Genomic DNA, 22480 nt, shown 5'->3' on the forward strand with positions numbered 1-22480 from the left:
TTTTGGTGTTTCCTCCATCCCTTCACCCCCATCCATCAGAGCCATTTATCATGCTATATTGCTGATAAACCATCTTAGATCCTCGACTGGTTAGTATCAAACTAGATATGGTGTCCTTCCTTTGCGCGGCCAAACAAATTTTTTTAATTTATAGAAAGTGACAGGTCAAAAAAATTTATGTCTCAAGTTATTGGTTAAAAGTGATAATTTAAATAATATAAAAATAAAAAAAAAAAAAAAAAAAACTACATACAACCCTATTTGAATTATCAAACAACTAATTGAAAGAAAACTAGAAAAAAAAGAGTTAAACTAAAAAAAAAAAAAAAACATTAGTTTAAAAAAAATAACAAGAAACATCAGTATAAAAATAAGGGGAAAACTAGGTAAATCTTTTAAATTTAACATTGTTTAAAGAACTTTTTGTAACTTGTTAAAGTTCAATCAAGAAATTTAAATGTTTTTTATTTTAATTTAATTTTGAAGAATGATTTTATTAAAAAAACTGTTGATAAAAAAATTTGCAAAATAAAAGGAACAACTAAAAAAGAATAAGAATGAACCTAAAAATTTAATAGGAAAAAACTCAATGAAAATGAAATCTAAAAAAAAATATCACAAACAAAAAAAAAAATACAATTAAAAAAATTAGACTAAACTTGAAAGATTAAAAATTATATGGGGCAGGCATGAAAAATTATTGGTAATATAATAGATTATTAAAAAATTAAAAAATGATAAAGGATGAAATATAAAAAAAAAATGTTGAAACTCGTTAGAATCAAAAAGGAAAACAAAAGTTAAAAAAAAAGGATAAAAAATAATAAAACATTAATTAAAAAAAAACCATGAAAAAAAAACAAATCTGGCAAAGCCTCTTAAACCTGATCTAATATCTAAATGTTATATCTGATGACTTTTTTTTTATCCAAATTCGATAAATAAAACAGTGTAATTATTAACCAATTTAATTTTAAAGGATGAGATTGGTAAAAAAATATTAATAAAAAAATATGCTAAATCAACAAAAAAATAAGGATAAAATTTGATTAGAAAAAACCAAAGGAGAATGCAATTTAATGAAAAAATAAAAATAATCCTAAATAAAATAAATATCAATTAAAAGAATAAAGATTAAGAAAATTATAAGGATGAAATTGAAAATATCTGTAAAAACCAAGTAAACCCGGGAAAACATCTTGAACATTGTCAAATCTTAAAAATGCAACCAATGAAATTTAATATGGATTCTATTAAGAAGTTTATTATAAACCAATTTAAAAATTTTAAATTTAAAACTTGTAAAGGAAAATATATATATAAAAAAAACCTCGAGCAAACCTGATAGCCAATTCAAGTCAACAAATCAAACTTATGACTTAGGACATGAAATTGAGATGATTCTACAAATAGGATAGCGGGAAAAATAAAATAAAAAAATACTTTAAGAAAAAATGAAAGTCCACTCAAGCTAATTTTTCAGATCTATAAGTCGGGTGGGGTGATCCATCAAAGACAAATTCTAAAAAACAAAGAAGTAAGATTCTTAATCAGAAAAATATTGAGTGATGAAATTGGGGAGATTAATCAAAATAACAATGCAAAATAAAAAAATAAAAAGTTATTAAAAAATTAGGACTAAATTCATGAAATTAAATGTTTAGGGAAAATAAAATAAAATAAAATGTTTAGGGATGAAATTGTAAAAAAAATATTTCTTAAGAAAAGATTTTAAAAAATAGCAATTAAAAAAATTAGGATTTGGAAAAAAAAAATCAAATCAATCAGAAAATGATTCAAAAACACATAGTAATTAAAATAATAATAATCAAATTTTAAAAAAATCAAACAACTAGGAATAAAATCGAAAATAAAATCCAATTAGAAATAATCAATGTAAATAAAACAATTAAAATAAAAAATATTGAAGGGCTGGTATTTTTTTTAGAAAAAAAAGAAAAATATTTTTGGGCCAAACCATGCCTAACCACTATACATCGTCATCTATAGAGGAAAGGACATCGAGACGAATCAAATGATGTGGTAAAATTACAGTTACAATCACTAAAGTACGCGCTGCCAAAGACGACGAAATGGGTGACATGTGAGGTACGTGTCAACAACTTTTTCATATTTTTTTTTTATTTGTATAAAACCAAAAAGACCATTAGGACTAAACAATAATAACAAACAAATTATAATAAAATTACAACTAAGCTCATGAAATCAAGGCTAGAAATGTGAATGATAAGGGTAATATAATAATTCTATTATTCTATCAAATATGAAAATATAAAAATGTCTTTTTACATAAAGCATTTAATTAATAGTTTTAATGTGCATTAAAAAAAAAAAATTACCAAAATAATCTAATATAATTTTTAAAAAACATTTATGCTATGATAAAAAATATTATCCTACCCATAAAATTACTAAGGAGTAATATAGTAACTATAATATTATAATGAATAATAATATGTATCCTAGGCATTGTCTCTGGTGGAAGGTATTGTTTAATATCTTCATTATGAATTATGAATGATAATTTTATTTGAATTTGACAAATTATGAATCAAATTGAATGAACTAGTATTTTTTAAACTCGATGAATAATGAATATGATATGAATATCGTCAAACTTATCCAAAATTTGCAAATACGATACTTATATGCTGATTTATAGTTATTTAAATTTTTTTTATTTAATAAATAATAAATAAAATATAAATATCAACAAATTAAATCCACGTTACCCTACCAAATCTTCATGGCTTTCAGTGCTACTATAGGCGTTGTCTATTGTATTCTGGGTGGACCAATGGAGCTGACTTTTTAAGGGTTCACAACCGTGTGATGGATTAAGGTTCTGGGATTTTTTCCCTTGACAATCTTGGATCATTTTCTTTCTCCATGGATTTTGATGGAAATTAAAGGCCCAAACGCGTTTAAAAAATCATAAAAAAATATTTTTAATTAAAAAAAATAATTTTCAGAAAACATAATTTCAAACAAGTTACTAAACTGCCATTAGGTAAATGTTGAGTAAAAAAAAAAAAAAAACTCAAGATAGTCACTCCCATAACAAGATAAGTTATTGAGTAAATTCTTTTTTAGTCCCTAATTTTAATGCAATTATAAGTTAGTCTCTGAATGTTGGAAAACTTATTACAGTTAAATTTCTACAAATTATTGCTCTAAGACCAAGCAAATTTAATAATTAATCGAGATATTTAAATTTTAAATTTAAAGTAAAAACCAAACAAAAATATTATTTTATTAAAGTTATTAATTTATCAAGGTTATATTACAATTATAATTAGTCCCTTAACTCCTACTGACAATTGATTTATCAACACATTTGTTGGTATTTTTCTAAATATCATATATGTCATTAAGAAAAATTGGAACTTTCTATTAATATATAATATTTGTTTTTTATTTGAAATAAGTTCCTTAAATGTATACTGATTTAAAAAAAAAATGATTTTCAGTTTTCCATCACAAGTTTTTTCAGTTTTTCAAGTTTTTCATTGAGTAATATAATATTTTATTTTATAACAATCTTTTTTTAACTATAGAAAATATTAATTTTGTGTTTTTATATTTATTAAGTGCTATAAATTTACCTATGTTTTATTATAAAACTTATATAGAAGATGTTTTTTAAGTTAAAGAGTATAAATTTTTTCATAATAATTCTTAATTTGAATAAAATAATATTGATATTTTATAATTAGAATATAACAAATATAAATTATTAAGATAAACGTTATTAATTATGATTTCAATTTTATTTTCTTATGAAAAAATGTAATCTTGTCATATACTTTTTATTCTTTTGGTAAAAAGTATTTTACATTTTAAAAAATGAAAAAAGTTTTTTTAACTTTTCAATTTAAAACAAAAATTGGAAAAGGAAAGGAAAGGAAAAATAGAAATGAAAAAAAGGAAATGATTTTCTCTTAGACTACATGTAAGATGCTATAATAAGACAATGGTTAATAAGAGTCAAGGGACTAAGATATAAGTTTTTAAAAAATAAGTACTAAATTATAACATAGTTTAGAAATAGTGACCGAAAAATAATTTACTCAATAGTATTTTATCTTGTTTCCATCGATAAGGAACGAAGTCCAAACATGCAGTTTCAAGGGCTTCTGTTTACTGGTTGCTGCTCCAATCTTCTAGTAGCTGACGGGAGATACAACCTCACAGGCAACCCCTCTTTCACACTCAAGCACAAGTCTTCCTCACTAAGGGCACACGCTGCCCTCAAACTTGTCCATTTTCAAAGAAGCAACAGCACCAGTACTTGTCCCAGAGGTTTATTATGGAGATGGGGGGTGTCTAAGGTCATCTCCATTTACTTGTTGTGTTGCCTCAATCTTGTAGCATTGGCTCAAGATTATCCATATTTATCCACTTCTTCGTATGGATGTGACGATGTTAGCAGTTACTATGCTAGTGTGAAGGGATTAGAAGGGAAAACACTGAAAAAGAAACTTCATTCTGTTATCTCCAAGCATCAGTCACTGTCTTACAAAGAGGTTTGGGATGCCCTCAAGTTTCTTGATGCTGCAAATGTTGATAGGCCTCAAGCTTCATCTGGGATGTATGTATTTCTCTCTTCTTCTTTTTTGGTTTTGTGATTGTGGTGCTAAGAGTTTTGTTTGTGGTAGTAATTGAGGTGGGTTTTGTATATGCAGAGTTGAAATTTACTCTCTGAGAGCTGTTTCGAAAGACTTAGCTGGAAAACCTGAAGGATGGAATAGTGAGTCAGCTAAATTCTAAACTTTGATGCAGTTAATGTCTTTCTGATTCTTGTTTCATTCAATTCTTAAAGAGAGAACATTTTATTAACGCTAGGACACATGATTTTGATTGTTATAGATATTAATTTATTGCGCAAGAGGAGAGGGGAAGGGGGATCGACAGTGTTTTTTGGGAAATAAAAGACCGTTTTAGGGGAGGTTCTCATTGATTGTTACAGATATCTAATTCGCGGCAATGATATCAGAATAAACTTCTTGATATCCATGACTTGGCATAGATAAGAGAATTGGTTCACTTTTTTTCCTTTTGGTAGGAATTTGCCAAAGCCATTTGATCTCGTAAAGTTGCCACTCCATCTTTCGATGCATTCTTGTTGATCCTATGAATGGCTAGACTGATATTCGCATTCTTAAAGAGAACATTTGATTGTTATAGATATCTAATTAGTTGCACAAGAGGGGAGGGGAAAGGGATCGACGATGTTGTTGGGGAATATTATACCTTTTTTAGGGGAATAGTCTAATTGATTGTTATAGATATCTAATTTGTTGTCATGACATCAGAATAAACTACTCCTTGATATCCCTAACTTTGTGTAGATGAGTGAAATTTGTTGCTTTCCTTTTTGTAGAAACTGGCCAGAGCCACATGGCCTTGTTAAAGTTACTGATCTCTCATTCTTTCCAATCCTATAAATGAATGGCTAGTTTACTGAAATTTGCATTTGGTAGGTTTTTCTTGTTCATGTGCGCATTCTTGTTTCCATTTCAAGTGATCATTGTCTATCCTGATATGACTTGGATCTTTCTTTGTTTTATTTTTCTTGGTTCACCTCTTTGGCTGTATTTTTTTTCAAGTTAAAACCCTTTGGTTTTGTAATTATGCTTACACCTGGGTCGCCAAAAGCTCATCAATATCTATGCTTCCTCTGTTCTGCTTCCACTTACCGTTCCATCTAATGAATGTAGCTTCAGTTGATAGGGGGGGAGGGAGGGGGGAGTTTTTAAAATGGTACTTAAAAATTTTCATGGGATTTCTTTGATGCAGAGACAACTGACATGCACCCTGAACATGTTCCGTTCTTCTAGATCTTAGTTATGAGAAATTGAGAAACAATTTTATCATGTATTTTCTAGCTTTAGGTGGATTGTGCACTCAGTACAAGAGATCATGTCACCTATGTGATGCTATATGTTCTAGTATATCAGAACATTTTATTTTATCAAACTTGGCAAAAAACAGTTCACCATCTTTCCTGTTTAATCTAGTTATTGACCATGGCATTCTCGTTGGCTGCAATGATTTCAAGTTTTCAAACTGCTGCATTTTCAGGGGAACATTTGTGGCCTCGTTCTTATGGGCTAATTAGCGGTCCATCCTTGACTGATTTACATAATATTCGCCCAGCAGATGTGAATGGTGAGAGAGGCTGCTGCTCTTCGTGTACAATTGAGAATTCAGTCTCATGAACTGATGCCATCCTTAACTGATATATAGTTAGAGTTCCATGCAGTAAATTCATCTCGCGGAAACAAATACTATGGAGAATGCAATAAGAAATCAATACGATGTCTAAAGCCTGCAAACAAAGAAGCTGCTTTTGACACGGAAACAGACAAGGAGAGATGGACACCACCTACAAAGGTTTTCTGCATGTCTTGAACCTCCACGCTTTTCATCAGTATATAATTGATTGTTATTACATGCTCTTGAAACAGAGGACACAGCGTGTAACAAGTTGTGCATAGCCAGGATATGCTTTTAGGTTGCTTTTAATGGGCAGAGATAGCATTTGTTTGACGCTGCAGTTAGGACTGGTCAAGTTAGAGTTTAGCCTCATATATTCATATAGTTTAAGAATGTGTTTTGCTAATGTGGAATCACGCAGGATTGCCTTTGAACTTACTAGCCAAAAGAAATAAATTAAGATATTATTTTAAGATTCATCAATGGATTCAAACCTCACATTACAAGTTCTTGACAAGATCTGCAAAGAAAGCATTTCAAGTTCATCAAGAGCCCTATTTCGTCTGGAAAAGTTTCTTAATCAGGAATTTTGATGTCTGCTAGCTAACAAATATGCTGATGTTGCTGCCATGTTTCAGTTGTTGTGCCTATATCATGTTACTAAGTTTGCAATTCCTGGTTGCATGCTTTGGTCTTTTTCCAAGTTAGGTGGAAACTTCATGAAATGTCCTGATTTTACCTTTTCTTATAGTAAAAGGAAAACCTCTAGCTGGGTTTCCAACTCTGAACTGATTAAATCACCTTAATCAGATCTGATCACACCACCTCCTCACAAGCGCACTGGAAGCATGTGGGAGGTGCTAATAAGCCCCTCTCCAATGCCCTCCTGCTGATATGCTCATGTTGTTCGCTTGTTCTGTTTTATAATGGATCTCGCAACTTTTGTAAACAGAGACATGGAACAAAAATCTGGCTTCAATTTTTCTGGAACTCATTGACTTGTCATTTTCGTTACTTGACTTGCAGGTTAGAGGGGATATAGCAAGGGCAATAATGTACATGGCTGTATGTTATGGGCTTCATCAACCAGGTGGACAGAATCTTCACCTTTCTGATTCTCCAAGCATTGGTAAGTTGAGAAAAATGGTCATAAGTTGATAGAAGGAAGATCTGCAGCCAACTGCATACGATGTTAGCCAGCCCTAACTTTTTTTTGTCGCATGTTTTTGTAGAGAACAGAGAGATGGGAATTCTTTCTACATTGTTAAAATGGAATGAGGTCGATCCACCTTCAAGAGAAGAGAAGCTGAGAAATGACAGAGTCTGCAAGTTTTATCAGCACAATAGAAATCCTTTTGTCGATCACCCCGAGTATGCCAGTCTTATATGGAAAAGAGTTACCCCAACTCACCAAAATTGGCGTTTTCCTGCCAAGAAGGAATTAATGAAGTGAGTTCAAACACCTAACAAAAGAAGAATCAAGAACAAGGCATCTTGTTATCTTGAAGAACAATTTATTCTTACACCTAAGGTTGTTCCAGCAAATAATGGGAAAAGCAAGAAGCTTCCATGAAGAATCCTTGATTGTGGTGCAAGACCTGTTTTGTACCAATGACTTGTAACTACAACAACAATTATTGGTTTCCTGACATTTACATGTCATCAAAAGAATGATAATTGGGGTGGCCCCCATGGCCCTTCCATGTTTTCTGAATCCAAAACACTGTAAGGCTCTTGTTGGCACTGGCAATTTGGTGGAACCAGTATACTGTAGAATCGGGGCGTTATGTATTTTGTATTAAAATACAAAGATAATCCTTAACATAATACGCAAAGATAACGTTTCCAGATTAAAAATGCAAGGCATCCATGGATGACATTGCAGCTCAGTGATGTAGCAGTAGTCACCATACTTGATGGTTCAACCCCTTCTTCCTGGCAACTTAAGTAAAGAAATCATCAAAAAAGTGAAGGGAATAAAGTTATATGTTTGTCGTGAGAGTACAATAGACTGCTGAAAGACCCGCGTTCTCAAATAAAACCTTAAATTAAGAAAAAAGGAAAATGACAAGACAATTATTTTTAATGAACTGTATATCTATAAGAAGCAAAACAAATAATAAAATATAATTTAGATATATCATTATTATTTAGATTAAGAAATGTGATACTGTGATTCTATTTGAAATACATAAAAAATAAGTTCAAACTGTAAATAACTATTTAGTATCGTTATTAAATTTTATTTAGTGAATTAATCTTTAAACTTTCTAACCCGACTTATTATCTAGCTCAAATTTAAAATTAAATTCAGTCAACTTAGTGGATTTTAAAATAGCCCAAATGACTGATAAAAAACATGGTTTAATTTCAAAAAAAAATCAATTTTTTTTTTTAATGTTGAGCCGATAACATATTAAATCAACCTGAATTTCGTGACTTAACTTGTCAAGTTCGTAATTTGAGTTATAGATTTTACTAAGTTTAAAAATTTTTTTTTTTTTTAATGTTATTTTTTACTTAATTATTTGATAATAAAAATAAATATTCATAAAATTAAAATCAAGTAAAAATTAAATACTAAAATATTATTTAAAATTGCGATAACCTCGTTAATGCCGGTAGTTATTAGTTAGCAATTAAGGGGTGTATGTGAGAGTTTATCACTACAACGTATTGAATTGATATCATTACAAAAAATAGAGGGACAGCTCTACCCTTCTTTAGTAATATATTATTTTGAAGCTTAATGCTATGGAAATAGGGTTTGAGCCCGTAATCATTCTAACACTGTAATAAGATATACTTTAAAAGTAGAATTTGAGCTCATAATTATGTACAAGTGCAAGGAAAATAAACTTTAATATCTCAATAATAATAATAATAATAATAATAATAATAATAATAATATATACGGGATCCGATAGAGAATAAACGTCAGGAACGTAATTGAGATCACCTATACAGTTGGGTGACTAATATGAAATATGTCAAAAATTAAAATAACTTGTAACAAGAGAAACCTCCATATTCCCTAAAACTACCCCTAGGGTTTTCACTCTTCGTCAGTTGTCACGTATCAGGAAAAAGGGAAACATCGTCGGCATATACATACATCTTACCTCTCTCAAATTCCTTAAAAAAACCCTTGTTTCTTCTCTCACCAATCAAGAAAAATGGAGGAGGAACTCCACATCCAAGCTCAAACGTCGAAAACCCTAATAAAACAACTAGCATCAAGCGACACAAAAACCCGAAACAAGTCCTTAAAGATTCTCTTAAACAAATGGTTACCTTCACAACCTCAAATCTCTGAAGAAACTATGAAGAAAATATGGAAAGGGCTGTTTTACTGTATGTGGCATGCTGACAAGTCCTTAGCTCAGAACCAACTAATCAACAAATTGAGTTCTTTACTTACTGTTATTGAAGTTGAATCTGTTTGTTTTATTTATTTCTCTGTTTTTTTAGTTACTATGAGAAGGGAATGGTCTGGTATTGATGGGTTGAGGTTAGATAAGTTTTATCTTTTGATTAGGAGATTTGTGAATTCTTTTTTTGGTTTCTTGAAAAAGAAGGGGTGGGGTTTGGATGTTGTGGAAAGGTATATGAGGGTTTTTGTGGAAAAAGGTTTTTTAGCTGATGATACTTTTTTAGGGAACGGTGTTAATTATCATGTTGTTTCGGTTTTTGTCGAGGAATTGAAGGGTTTTTTGCCGGTGAAGGAGGCGGCTTTGGAGGTGATTTTTGGGAATTTTGTGAGTGTAATGGGGAAGGTGAGTGATAAGGTTTTGCTGGGGAAGATTAAGAGTAATGTGTTTGATCTGTTGTTGCGGATGGGAAAGGAATTGTTGGAGGTGAAGATTAAGGGGGATGACGTTGGGGACAATGATGAAGTGGTGATTTTGGGTTCAATTGCTTTGGTAATGAGGTTCTCTAAGAGGTTTTATGAGTTGGGCTCCTCAGTCGAGTGTTGTCAAGGGAATAGGAAAGTGGTTTTGGGGTTACATGAAGTGTTTTTGAAGTTAGAGAAGGATTTCGTGGCCTCAGGGATCAAGATTGCACTTCCAGAGAGTAATGGTGACGAGGATGAAGAGGAGGTGCCAGCTTTGGTTCCTATTGATAGTGGTATGGGAGTGGAAGGTTTGAATGGTGACGTTGCTAATCGGCCTGGTAGCAAGAAATTGAAGAAAAGCAAAAAGGCAAAGGAGTCGGATGGCAATAGCAAAAAGGCTAAGAAGAAGAAAAAGAATGTCATTGCCAGTTCCCACAGTGAGAGTGATTCTATGACCGATGAGAATGGTTACGAGGATTTACCAAATGGGGAGAATTCAAGCAAAGAAAAGACTGTTGATGATAATTTGGTAAGGTTTGATGAATCTGCCATAGCAAATCTTCAGAGGCAATTTGAGAAAGTTGCCGCTGAAGTGGGCATAGATGAGGGTGTCACTAGTGTCTGTGATTTTCCTAAAGTCACTGGCAACGGTAATCTCTCCAAAAAGAGAAAGAGGGCGAAGAGGGTGGAATTGAAGCAATATGAAAATCCAGAATCAAATGGCCAAGAAGATGCTGAAGCTGGCACAAGCACAATGGCAAAGAGCACTGAGAAGAGTGCAAAAAAAGTCCGGTTTTCCATGAAAAACAACTTGATCTGGAAGCCCAGCACTCCTTTACCACCACAAAGTTTGAGAATACCGCCTTCTGTGACCCCTAGAGGAAGTGCACTTAAAAAAGGGATACCTCCGGGTCCAGTTAGGGAGATGCCTGCAAAGAAAAATATGAAACAAAGAGCGAAATCCATGAAGAAAGTAATCAAAGGCATTTCCCCTGCCACTAAGCGCATAAAGAAGTTAAAATCACTTGCCGTCTAGATTTCAAGGTTCGTGGTCCTGTCTAGGATTTCCTCAATGCTTGATCATAATAACATCTCGTGCACTTAAAGATTTGACATTTCAGTAGTGTGTTTCCTAGTCTAATTTAAGTCTGATGAGTGTTTAGTTCTTCATCTAGTGAAACTCAGATGCACCAGGTTAATTCCATTTGCTTTTTATCCAATAATCAATCATTAACTTAAGCTGGAAATTTTAGCCTTTTCCTCTTTGGATTGTATTTTTTTTGCTTGTCTCTGAATTTCTAGAATGTTTTGGTTACTTTCTTTGAGAATTGAGTTCTGTATGAAAGGGTTGTGTCCTATTTAGAGTATGGACCAAGTCTTCCTTGATTTTCATATTTGATTGTACATGATTTTTTGTCTATGAATGAGATCCAAGAGCTGCAGCACCAGAGAAGTATGGATGTAATTGAGAGAGGCTATCAGTGTATTTATGTATTGGCTTTGCATTTAATCATATAACGTGTAGAAGGCAGGGACTATGATGGCTGCACCTCTTGTGCTAATATTTTATTAAGGCCTAATCATTGTTAAGAGAATAGTAGTAAGAATCCCCTGTTCTTATTGTGTTTGCACTCTAGCATTGAATTTTGGTTGTCTTGGATTATTATCCTCGTTATTTTTTATCCTAGATGTATTGATCTTAATTCCTGTATGTTGACTTGATTATATGTTACTTTTTCCCTTTGTATTTTGTTATGCTTCTGGTCTACATACCCTGAAATCTTGCAAGCAGTTGCAGATTTTATTCATAAGGAGCCATTAAATTATCTCACTAGACCACAGATTATCTATGAACCCCAGTTTCCTCCTTTTAGTCCTTGTGAATGAAAGACTCGATTTCAACCGATTTCCTACAAATTAGAAACAGGAAGCCATTAAGATATATATTTGGTTATGTAAGTGGCAAACTAGAGCAATATAGCTGTAATGACTGGTTGGTTCCAACTTCTAATGTCCTGAGAGTGACTTGTTTATGCCATGGTTATGTTCTTTGGAGGCATCCCTTGCCTTCTTGGAGCCTTGCATCAAATCAAGATCAGTATCGGTGGCTATTTTGTATTTTGATTTTTAGGATATGGATGCCAAACAAACTAGCCTAGCTACTCTTATTATGGATGGTGATCTCATAATGCTGTTTAACTAGCTTCCATCAAAAGTGTTATCCTTGCAAATTTTGCGACTAGGAGAATCCCCCTCTCCTTTGGGTCATGGAACTAGGTTTTCTTTTGTTGCAACATCAAATTTGTAGCCCAAATGTTTTACCCCCTTGCTCTGGACTTCATGGTAACTCCTTTTTTACATCATCTGATTTTCTACTTGCTAGGGAATTCTTCCTGTTGCCATTATTTTTATTCTTCCACAGAAAATGTACCTTTTGTTTAGCATAACTAAAAGAAAGAAATAAGCAAAACAAAGGTTGCTTCCGGTATGTTAGTATTGCTTTATGGATGGATGCAGATGAGTCATGATGTCTAGTTATTTGATTTCAGGATGGACGTTTTGAAGGCTCGTGAGATAATTTGAAGACTACAAGTCATTCGTCTGAAGCACCTGATGATGTGCAAGCGGAGGGGAGCTGTGAAGATGTGCAGTGTTGGAAAATGCGTAGTTGGAAATGGTGTTCCATACTTTTGACATGCTCTGTTATTTCCCTGTTCGAATGCTGTACTGGTCACTTTGCTCTGCAGTCCTCGTACTCCTATTTGCTTTGAAAAAATGGATCTTCTCTTGATTGTTTTGTTTTGTGATGCAAATACAGGAAATATCTTTGGAATTTTAGGCCATTTTGTGCTACCGTCATTGTGACATGGTTCTCATTTGCAATTGGGCGATATTCTTTTTGGACTAACCTGTGGATGTTTGTGGCGACTTACACTTTATTCAAGCCAAAAATGGCGAATATTTATCTGATTCATGATCCATCTTTTGAAAATAATGCATTCATGAATAATAAATACCACACCAAGATGTTATTTATATTACTGATAAGCTTAAATGCAACTACAAAATCTGGACTCCGGAGTCGTATTATGCAATTTGCTGGTTGTTCAATTGCGTCAGCCAACTTTTGGAATCCAGAACATGGAAATTCATTACTGCGGGTATTTTATTCTGTTTTCAAAATTGGAGAAGTTGCCGGAATTTCAAATTTTGCCAACTATTAAGCTCTCAATGGTGAATTCCAATGTGCTGTGCCCATCATTCATTTCGTTCTTCAATCCATGTTTGATCATTGATGTTGATGGCCGTGGCACGATAAGGCATCGCCTCTGATTATCATAAACCTAAATCTCTTTTTGAATTTGGTACGCTGGTAAACACCACGTAAGTCCATGACCATGAACCACATAGGTCCCAAGCAGAATCCATTTTAAGGTCTTGATTCTACCCAAAAGACTTAATTCAGCTCAAAAAGATGCTTCTCAACTTTTAGAAACACAAGAAAAAGAAAACAGAAAAAAGGCTGCCTCTCGAAGAAGTCAAAATACATTAAATGACTGAGTATAACATGAAACAATGATTACAAATGCACTTCCAATGAATAAGCAAGCCAAATGGCTTCATATACAAATATTATACGACAGTTGAGAATATGATCTAGATTCGAGCAACCCATTACAAATCCAAAATGGAACCGTAAAAAAGGAATTCCTTTCACCTTCTCCTTTGGAGCTCTTCTCAAGGAAAACACAGGATCGTATTTCTTTAACCTTTGTTTTCCTGGCCTTACTCCTATTTCGACAGCACTTTGTAGCTATACGTGACATGTGGCTGGTGGCAATGATATCATTCCCAATATGTTGAAGTACAGAAACAAATCAATTCTATAAGATGGCGGTGGACTTCTGCTAATCAAGAGCAGCTTTGCTCCTGCGTCCAGATATTGGCTTTGGTAGGCCATCGAATATTGGTATACTGATGGCTGCAGTTGAGAGAGCCTGTAAATCAGGTTTCAAACTCCACTTTGAAGTTGGCCAAACAGAAGAGGAATAACTGTTCTCCTGGTCCTGCAGACTTGGCGTGCTTGATGATTTACGAACTCCATCAGACACGTCAGCAATTATCGAATCTCCCAAGCCCACTGGCATAGCATTCAACCATCCTGGCTCTGATTCAGCAGCCAGTGATGTTCTGCTTGCTGATTTTGGTCTCATGGATAGACCTTTTCCTGTTACAGGTGAAAAAGCACGACTTCCACCACTGTTCTCTTCTTTCAACAGCTTTTCTGTTGTGCCAGATCTAGGATCAGCATCAGCTTTCTGGCGTCTTCTAACAAACTTATCATTGGATTTCTCACCCTCCCCTTCTCTAGCTTCTGACAGAGGATTGTATTCTACTGCCAAACCATTCTCGGACAAGAAATCGTCGGCCAAATTTATAGATCTGTGATTGCTATAAGATGGGCCAGATACATGCAGCAGCCCCTCATTTAAGTAATCCAAGCTTCCTCTTCTGTAAACAGCCATCTCCATACCTTCAGCTGAATCCTTGCATTTTGAAGATTTGAGACCATAGAACTTCTGTAAAGTGCTCATAGCTGGAGAAACCTTCTGTTGAGGTGATTTTAGGCTTAAAGACTCGAGTGTTTCCAACACATTCGAGTGGCGTGGCCAAGGTGGTGTCATGTCAACGTCATTTCCTCTGCAACGAAGTTAGAGCGTTGTTACTCAATGCAAATCTGATGTCTTTGCATATTTAGATATTGGGAATTATGGGATCACCAAAAGCAAAGAATTGTAAAGAAAACAATAAGTCATTTATCCTACCTTAACCTAGTTTTTTGTGAACTAATTCATATTTCTGCAGATGTCTCCAAAAACTACTGAATTGATAGTAGTTCCACAAAATAAAAAAATAAAAATTTATCAATGGTAGTAGAAGAAAGCAAAGTACTATTGTAGGGGGGGAAAAGAACAGAATGGAACATCAGTAATCTACTATGCCTTTCAGCTCGTTATAATAGGAGTTGATATTCCACGCAAAGGCTTGCTTGATTATCTAGCATTAGAGTGTAGCAACACCACGAAGGGAATGTGGCAGCAAACAAGTTTTATTACAATGAGAATATAGCTAATGCAGCTATTTAAGAACAACACAGAGGCTGAAACAAATCCAGAAATTTAGTTATCTGGCATCGTGAAGATTAGGATAATGCTGTTCTTTCAATATGTACTGAATGCAAATGAATTGAGAGAATGATTTCAGCATGGTATGTCCAACAGAAATCCCACTTGCTACAAGAGAAGCACAAATTAGTAGACATCCCAGATGACAAATCAAAACAACAAAAATATAGCAGAGAAAGAACTATCATGCCAGGCTGTATCTTCCCAGGCAAGGAACTTGCATTAAGTTACAGATTAAAAACCTGGGAAGAAGGAACCTGCATTAAGTTACAGATGAGAGACCCTACCAAGTCAAAATGACCAATGAATCCAAACAGCCACAGCCACTAATTTTAAAGAAAATTAAAATAACAAACACATTGGAGATGCCACAGTTCTTTTCTTTTCTTTTTTTTGTAAAGAACAAAATAATACAAGTAAAAAATAATTAAAACAAGTGAAAGAAAGGAGGGAGGCAAGGGAAAGATTGTAGAGGAAAAGGTAAACAAGAAGAAAGAACAAAGAATGAGGTTAACCTCCCAATACTTATCAAGAACAATTGAAGTGGCCCCTAAAACTCTCTGGAGATAGTCCTCTTAGCCAAAAGACACCCTCCCCATTTTAATATTGAAGGCTCCCCCAGGAACTATGTGTGTATGGAACTTAGTGCCAAAGACATGTCAAGTGACCACGTCTCCAATATACGAGAGTGATGAAGAATGAGAAGGGGGGGGGGGTTAAACCAAGAACAGCGTCTGATGCATTTTGATGAGAATGTGTCTCAAACCTTCATGTCCCAAATCCTTAGAGAGCATTCTAACAAGTGATCTAAAGATTTCAAAAAATCATTTGATCTCTAACACAAAAAGGCAGAGCTTCACAGTGTCAGCTTCGGTTGCTAAATTATGGTGGGGAACTTATCACGGATCTTGTTCTTCATGTTGATGAATACCTCAATAACAAGTTAAACATGTAATGCAAACTATGAAGGAGAAACTGAAGTCGGACCCTTGTTCCTCAATCCTACAATCTTGTCCGATCAAAGCTCAAAACAATTAACTACACCAGAGCAGCAATTCCATAAGGTTCCTTCCTTTTATTTTTTTCGGTGTCCACTTTCATGCAAGGTTCCAATTAACAGATACAATGGTGAAAGAGAAAATCACATCTGGTACCATCAAAAGTCATAAGAATATCCCCACCTATTTCAAAATATTTTTTCTCTTCCACCTTTTGATCTCTCCTCAATGTGTCTATCTCTCTCTATGGAGTAACTACTACTAGTTACTCCAGTAGTACTATAAAATTTCTTGTCCTCGGTAAGAGAAAAACATTGACAGAACTCTTATTGCTTCCACATTACACCAGTCTATAAAAGTTTTTTATATGGACAGATTAAAAACTTGCCCCATATAAGACCCTTCCAATCTTTTTCAACACTGTTTGAAAGGTAAAATGCACAGCAGATCAACATTTAAAACAATCAGAATTCACAAAAACAGAATAAGTTGTGCAGCAGAAAATGGAAGGTGAAAAGGGATTGGCTTTGGCGATGGGAGCTGATCGAGTCTGGTAATCCAGTGAAGAGAAGATACTTCAAATGACAACTCAGCAGAGTTTAAAACATGGGAAGGGAAACTATCATTGTCAATCTAAGTCTAACAACTAATGTTATATTAAGGTAGAACACAAATTTATAGGCAAGATATAGATAAAGATGGCCGAAACATGGCATCGAAACTCAGGAGCAAGGACTATATCACAGCAAGTGCAGAATCCCAATAGAAAAGGTAGATGATACAGTTAAAAGCTAATATTAGAGTATAGCAGGCAATTATTACCCTGGAGAAGCAGAACCGTTAGACAAAATGGGAGAAGGTGGATGTCTTCCTGGTAATGGTATAAGCAAAGTCTTCAAAGCAAACATTTGAAGATCTGTAGATAACCCATTTAACCTTTTGATGTCCGCCACCTAAAAATCATATGACAACAAACACTCTAAGACAATTTATCTAAAACCCATATCATAAGAACACACAATAAGCAGTTCCCATCAAGAAAATCATCAAGAAATCAAACAGATCATCAAAATAAACGGGGAAAAAAACCCAAATTCAAGAAGAGAGAAACACCTACCTCAACACCATATTTGATGGCAACACCAGCAAGAGTGTCCCTCTTAGAAACTTGATGTTCAATGTAATTCTTACCAGTGCTGCTATTACTGTCACCGCTTCCTCCTCCGTTACTACTAGCAATATTACTATTTGAAGGAGACATTTTATTTGGGTTTCTTTCTCTCAACTCACAGATCAGTTGCTACCCTTTTTTATCTTCTAAGGATGGAAAGAAAGGGGAAAGAAAAAGACACCCAATTCGTTTCAACAGTGGAATTAAGGCTTAGATCATAGAAAAAATAAAGATTTGGGAAGAGTGTGTATAAACAAGTATATTAAGAAAATAAAAAAAAAAATAAGGGGGGTTTGATAAACGGAGAATGAAAATGGAATCCAATTAGATTCTCTTACCAGTAACAATCATCATGGGATTCTGCTTTTGCTGTTCTCTAGTTTTGACCATGTAAGAATAATGTACACACTATTCTTGCTGATTTGATTTTATTTTATTTGGAAAAAAGTATTAAAGAAAGAGGTAGAGGAAAAGTCAGTGCCCAAAACTTCAGATGTTAGGCAAAGGATACAGAGGAAGGAAAGGAGACAACTGTGCTTCGCTTAAATAAGGTCACTAGTAATATTTTATTAATTATTTTTTAGATGTATTTAAGAGAATAGTAGAAAAAAATATTAGAGGAAATATTTTTATTATTTTAAATTTTAATGAGTTATGAATTTTAATTTTTTAATTTTGTATTTATTTTTTAATATAAATTTAAAAAATAATTAATAAAATATCATTAATTACATAGTATTTTTTTTTATAGTTTTTAAACTTATTGAGTAGTTAACTCGGTCTAAGTCTTAGGCCATATGTTTTGATCGGATCATTAAGTCATTCAAATTCAATTTTTATTTTTTTATAAATAAAACGATGATGTTTTTATTAAAAAAAATAGTAAATAAATTGTAATCGAGTCACCCAAGTTTTTGTTTTTCATTATTTTTTTTTTAAATTTAGCCTGATTTTCATCTGTTGAGTCAGGCTGGATTTTAAAATTACAGTACTTTTTAAATTTAATTTTTTATTTAAAAACAAAAGGTCGATGTATATACATAATTCAAAGTAAATAATAATAATAATAATAATGTCACGTTTTTTTTCCCAAGCAAATGTGAAGACATATCAGTGATGCAAGCTTGTTAGTCGTTGCTTACATGGATTCGGGGAGCTTCTCTTACCGGAGGGTGTCACCGTAAAAAACGTGGAGAATCAACAAGCAGACTTTTGGAGAGCTCAGAGCTGTCTGAAAACATCTTCGGCGGCTTACTATTAATAGTTTTTTTGCTTTTAGTTTTCCTACGGGCCCGCGCCGTCGACAAAAATATATATATATTAAAAAGAAATGTGCGTGCAAGGAAAAATTTTAATCACGAAACTCGAATTTTATTTTTTCACTTGGGTTGGAGTTAAAGAAAAACGTAAATAACAATTTCTTGGATTGATTTAGTTTAATTGAGATTAACTTGTCAATTTGAATTGTAAATTTAATTTGGTTTAATAACTTTATTTTTTAAATTATTTTTTATTTAATTACATGATAATAAAAATAAATAATTATAAAAATAAATCAAATAAAATTAAAAAACAAATCATGATAGGTTATATAAAAATCATGTTTGCTAATATTATAAAAAAAAATATTTTAATTTTATTTGAAAATAAAGTATAATATATCTAAGATATTTTGAATTAATTGGTTTTAAAGAATTTAAATTTAAGTTGGATGAAAAAAGAATACTAAATGAACTAAATGTAGGCTGGGCACATGCCCAGCCTATTAATGGATTAGGTTTTTATTTATTTATTTAAGTGGTAGATGATATATTATTCGTGAATATGTAGACTGACCGTATAGTTTTTTATATTTTTTATTATGATTTTTTATTTTTAAATTTCACCTCTCCTTGAAAAATAAAAAATAAATAAATATTAATTTGATCCTAAAAAATGCAATCAAATAGATTCTGATTGTCTAAGATTTTTTCAAGTTAATAATCTATGAAAAAAAACTATTGGTAAAATTATGTTATTTGGAAAACATGGAATTATACTCTAATTTCGTTTGTCAATGGAGGTGAAATAATTATTTCATGTAGAAGAAGTTATTTTATTGTTATGTTAATTAAATAATATTTTTTTTAAAAAAAAAAACTTAATACTTGTGCAATCAAATATCTTAGTATTTATTTTTATTTTAATTTATTGGATTGATATTTGATTAACATAATTTTTTTTTTAATATTTATCGATATATACAATTCTTAATTTATTTTATTTTTTATATGTACTATCCTTTTAATTTTCAATTAAATTTATTTTTAATGACATAAAGGTGCATTATTAACACCTGTTTCTTCTTTTTTTAATTTTTTGTATTGATCAAGGAATTTGAGTCTGACACGCGGGGGACCACAAGATATCATCTCGTCTTCCTTTTTTTTTTGTTTTTGTCCTTTTAATAACGTAAATAAGAAATTCTATCATGCAGATCTAGTATGGAACGACCACCGACAAAACGATACATCCCAGCCATTAAAAGCACCATGGGGCCCCCCACATCTTTTGATCATAAAGTGACACCTGCGATTTTTTTTCGATATTATAAATGGTCCACACATTTTTAATTTCTTTCTTTCGGGAGAAAAAATATTCATTGCATAATAGGAGGATCGAACACGTGTTATTTGTTGTAGCGACAAGCTTAGACAAAAATAGTCAATGATTAACCTCTAGGGATTACAGCTAATTCCTACTTTTCGTTAGAACAAAAAAGTCAATCGCTACAAATAATTGCTTACATGTCACTTCATCTATCGATCTATCGTTTGTTTATTTTTGCAGTAACTTTTTTTTTTAATAATTATGGTATAAATTTTTTTTTTAGAAAAAATGTAATTAAAGTTTCAAAAACGTTTTTAAGTAAAAATATTATATTAGTTGAATAAATATTTTTAAATTTATAATTAAAATAAAATATAAATTGCATTCAAACCACCTTGTTGCAAAATTTATAGGTGTTCTCAAACTATCTTATCGTAAAATTTATAAGTATTTGAGAGTGTAATAAATATTAATTTTTTAAGTATATTTTGTTTGAAAATGTATTAAAATAATTTTTGATATTAAAATATTAAAAAATAAAAATAATTTGAAATAAATAAAAAATAATTTTAAAAAAATATAAAAATAATAAAGCTTTAATTAATAGCTTTTTTGGTTGATAAAACGAGTTTTAAGGTAAATTGAAACGTGGCATTCACACTTTATCCTTGCAGGAAAATACTGCAGACCTAAACATTGACTAGAGATGGAGATAGAGGTTGACAAAAACCAAAATTAGAGTCAAGTGCAGCACACCGCCTCCCATCGCGCCATCTTTCACTGATCAGCTTGCTTCTGAAGTTTAAAGGCATCATTGCTTGCAAGTATTACTATTCCCGATTAAAGTATTAAAACATGGTAAAAGTCTTTTTGTGAAAGTTTTTTTTTTAATATATTAAAAATAATATTTTTATATTTTTTAAATTTAATTTTAACATTCAATATATCAAAATAAAAAAAAAAAAAAAATTATTAAAAATATTAAAAATATTAAAATTTTTCAAAAACAAGTTCGACAACCTAAAATCTTTATTGAGATAAGATTGAATTGTGATTTACTTCAAATTTAGAGTTAGTAATTTGTATTTGATTCCAATTGTCTATTCTAGTCAGCTTTGATGATGCCTTCTTAGAAAAATACATTGCTTTTGATAGGTAAATTATGTCCTAAACAATACCTTTCCTTGCAACTTCAATTTACTTGATGATACTTGTATCCTTGAAGCTCCCTTCTCTGTTACAATCCATTCCAAACTAAAAATACTTAAAATCAAAACCCAATATTTCTTTTTTTAATAAATAAATTCTAATGGTGTGACCTATTTCTGATATTTTAAAAGGTTGTTAAAAAATAGTTATATTTCAACTTTCTGATAAACTTTGGAAAAAGAAAAACCAGAACTCCCTATTCAAATAGTATATTTTTAGTTCTTTATTTTTCCAAATTCACACCAAGATTAAAAAATATATTTTAGAAATTCTTCACAATCTTTTTTATAAGATTTTCTCTATTTCTTAAATAAAAAAAGACATGAACAATTCAATTTTTCTCTTTTATATCTACAACCATATTTCAACAACTAAAAGATTAAAATTATTATTTTTATATTTAATTAGCGTTATAATTTTAATTTTTATTATAAATATTCTTATGAGTTAATATTATAAGTCTTTCATGACGATTTATGATTTAAATGAAATAGAATTGGTATTCTACAATTGGATTATCACAAATATAAAATATTAAAATGACCATTATAAATTATAATTTTATTTTTTAAGAAAATAGTTATAATCTTGATGTAATTTTTTTTGATGAAAAATTCATCTCATTCTCAACAAATGAACCTGTTTCTTTATTTTTTATCGAACAAAAAAAATAGAAAAAAAAAATATTGAATAGAAAAAATATATTTTTATTAGTGAATAGATCCTAGATGCTTCCATACATGTAGGTATTTGTGGTGATGCTATTCTAGTGTTCGTTTTTTCATTTAAAAAAACATTTTTGAATTTTTTTTTTCAATTTCTTTTTATAATTTTAAATTATTTTGATAAATTAATATTAAAAGTATTATTTTGATATATTTTTAAATTAAAAATACTTAAAAAAACAAATATTTTTACAATAAAAAAAATACTAAAGTAAATAATCGAGATGAAAAACATAAAAGAAAAGAAGAAAAAATTTGCTTGCATTCAATGCCCACTGCTATGGCCAAAAGGAGCTGAAGAGGAGATCGTCGAGTCCGAAGTACAAAGATTTAAACCTAGAATACTAGCATTTAGTTATTGTGTCAAAATCAAAAGGATGAAAAATGATAGATAAATTCTTTCAAAAACTATTATTATTTTATGTCTTCGTCTTCATCTTTTTAATTAAATATATCTTTATCTTTTCCGAAAATATTCTTTATGTCCTGGAACCCTAACCTTTCCACTCAACATACGCAATGTAAAA

The 22480-nt window shown here is 31.6% G+C and overlaps 3 protein-coding genes across 4 annotated transcripts; 2 read left to right on the top strand and 1 right to left on the bottom strand.

Moving 5' to 3' along the window:
• Positions 1–4117: 4117 nt before the first annotated feature.
• LOC118044363 (uncharacterized) lies at positions 4118–8000 on the top strand. Of its 2 annotated transcripts, none has more exons than XM_035052630.2 (6): positions 4118–4612; positions 4707–4771; positions 6106–6192; positions 6275–6417; positions 7267–7369; positions 7473–8000. In XM_035052630.2, exons 1-6 carry the CDS (start codon positions 4140–4142, stop codon positions 7691–7693), a joined length of 1092 nt encoding a protein of 363 aa, XP_034908521.1. In that variant the 5' UTR covers positions 4118–4139; the 3' UTR covers positions 7694–8000. The 2 variants fall into 2 exon arrangements, with proteins under 2 accessions (XP_034908521.1, XP_034908522.1); XM_035052631.2 differs by having other exon boundaries at positions 6287–6417.
• A 1270-nt stretch (positions 8001–9270) lies between these two features.
• On the top strand, positions 9271–12918 carry LOC118044362 (uncharacterized). Its single transcript, XM_035052629.2, has 2 exons — positions 9271–11119; positions 12625–12918. Exon 1 carries the CDS (start codon positions 9417–9419, stop codon positions 11109–11111), a length of 1695 nt encoding a protein of 564 aa, XP_034908520.1. The 5' UTR covers positions 9271–9416; the 3' UTR covers positions 11112–11119; positions 12625–12918.
• A 687-nt stretch (positions 12919–13605) lies between these two features.
• On the bottom strand, positions 13606–17947 carry LOC118044361 (uncharacterized). Its single transcript, XM_035052627.2, has 3 exons — positions 17377–17947; positions 17082–17212; positions 13606–14776 (listed from the first exon to the last, which is right to left on the bottom strand). Exons 1-3 carry the CDS (start codon positions 17518–17520, stop codon positions 13984–13986), a joined length of 1068 nt encoding a protein of 355 aa, XP_034908518.1. The 5' UTR covers positions 17521–17947; the 3' UTR covers positions 13606–13983.
• Between the last annotated feature and the right edge of the window lie 4533 nt (positions 17948–22480).

This window comes from Populus alba, chromosome 12 (genome assembly GCF_005239225.2).
Source record: "Populus alba chromosome 12, ASM523922v2, whole genome shotgun sequence".
In the NCBI taxonomy this organism is placed as follows: Eukaryota; Viridiplantae; Streptophyta; class Magnoliopsida; order Malpighiales; family Salicaceae; genus Populus; species Populus alba.

Bases quoted from the DNA above. Each gene is read 5' to 3' on its own strand.
- LOC118044363 (XM_035052630.2), top strand. From the start codon at position 4,140: ATGCAGTTTCAAGGGCTTCTGTTTACTGGTTGCTGCTCCAATCTTCTA. The intron at 4,613-4,706 runs GTATGTATTTCT...TTGTATATGCAG, and splicing joins CCTCAAGCTTCATCTGGGAT to AGTTGAAATTTACTCTCTGA. The intron at 6,418-7,266 runs GTTTTCTGCATG...CTTGACTTGCAG, and splicing joins GATGGACACCACCTACAAAG to GTTAGAGGGGATATAGCAAG.
- LOC118044362 (XM_035052629.2), top strand. From the start codon at position 9,417: ATGGAGGAGGAACTCCACATCCAAGCTCAAACGTCGAAAACCCTAATA.
- LOC118044361 (XM_035052627.2), bottom strand. From the start codon at position 17,520: ATGTCTCCTTCAAATAGTAATATTGCTAGTAGTAACGGAGGAGGAAGC. The intron at 17,213-17,376 runs GTAGGTGTTTCT...TATGATTTTTAG, and splicing joins CCATCAAATATGGTGTTGAG to GTGGCGGACATCAAAAGGTT. The intron at 14,777-17,081 runs GTAATAATTGCC...ACTTCGTTGCAG, and splicing joins AACGGTTCTGCTTCTCCAGG to AGGAAATGACGTTGACATGA.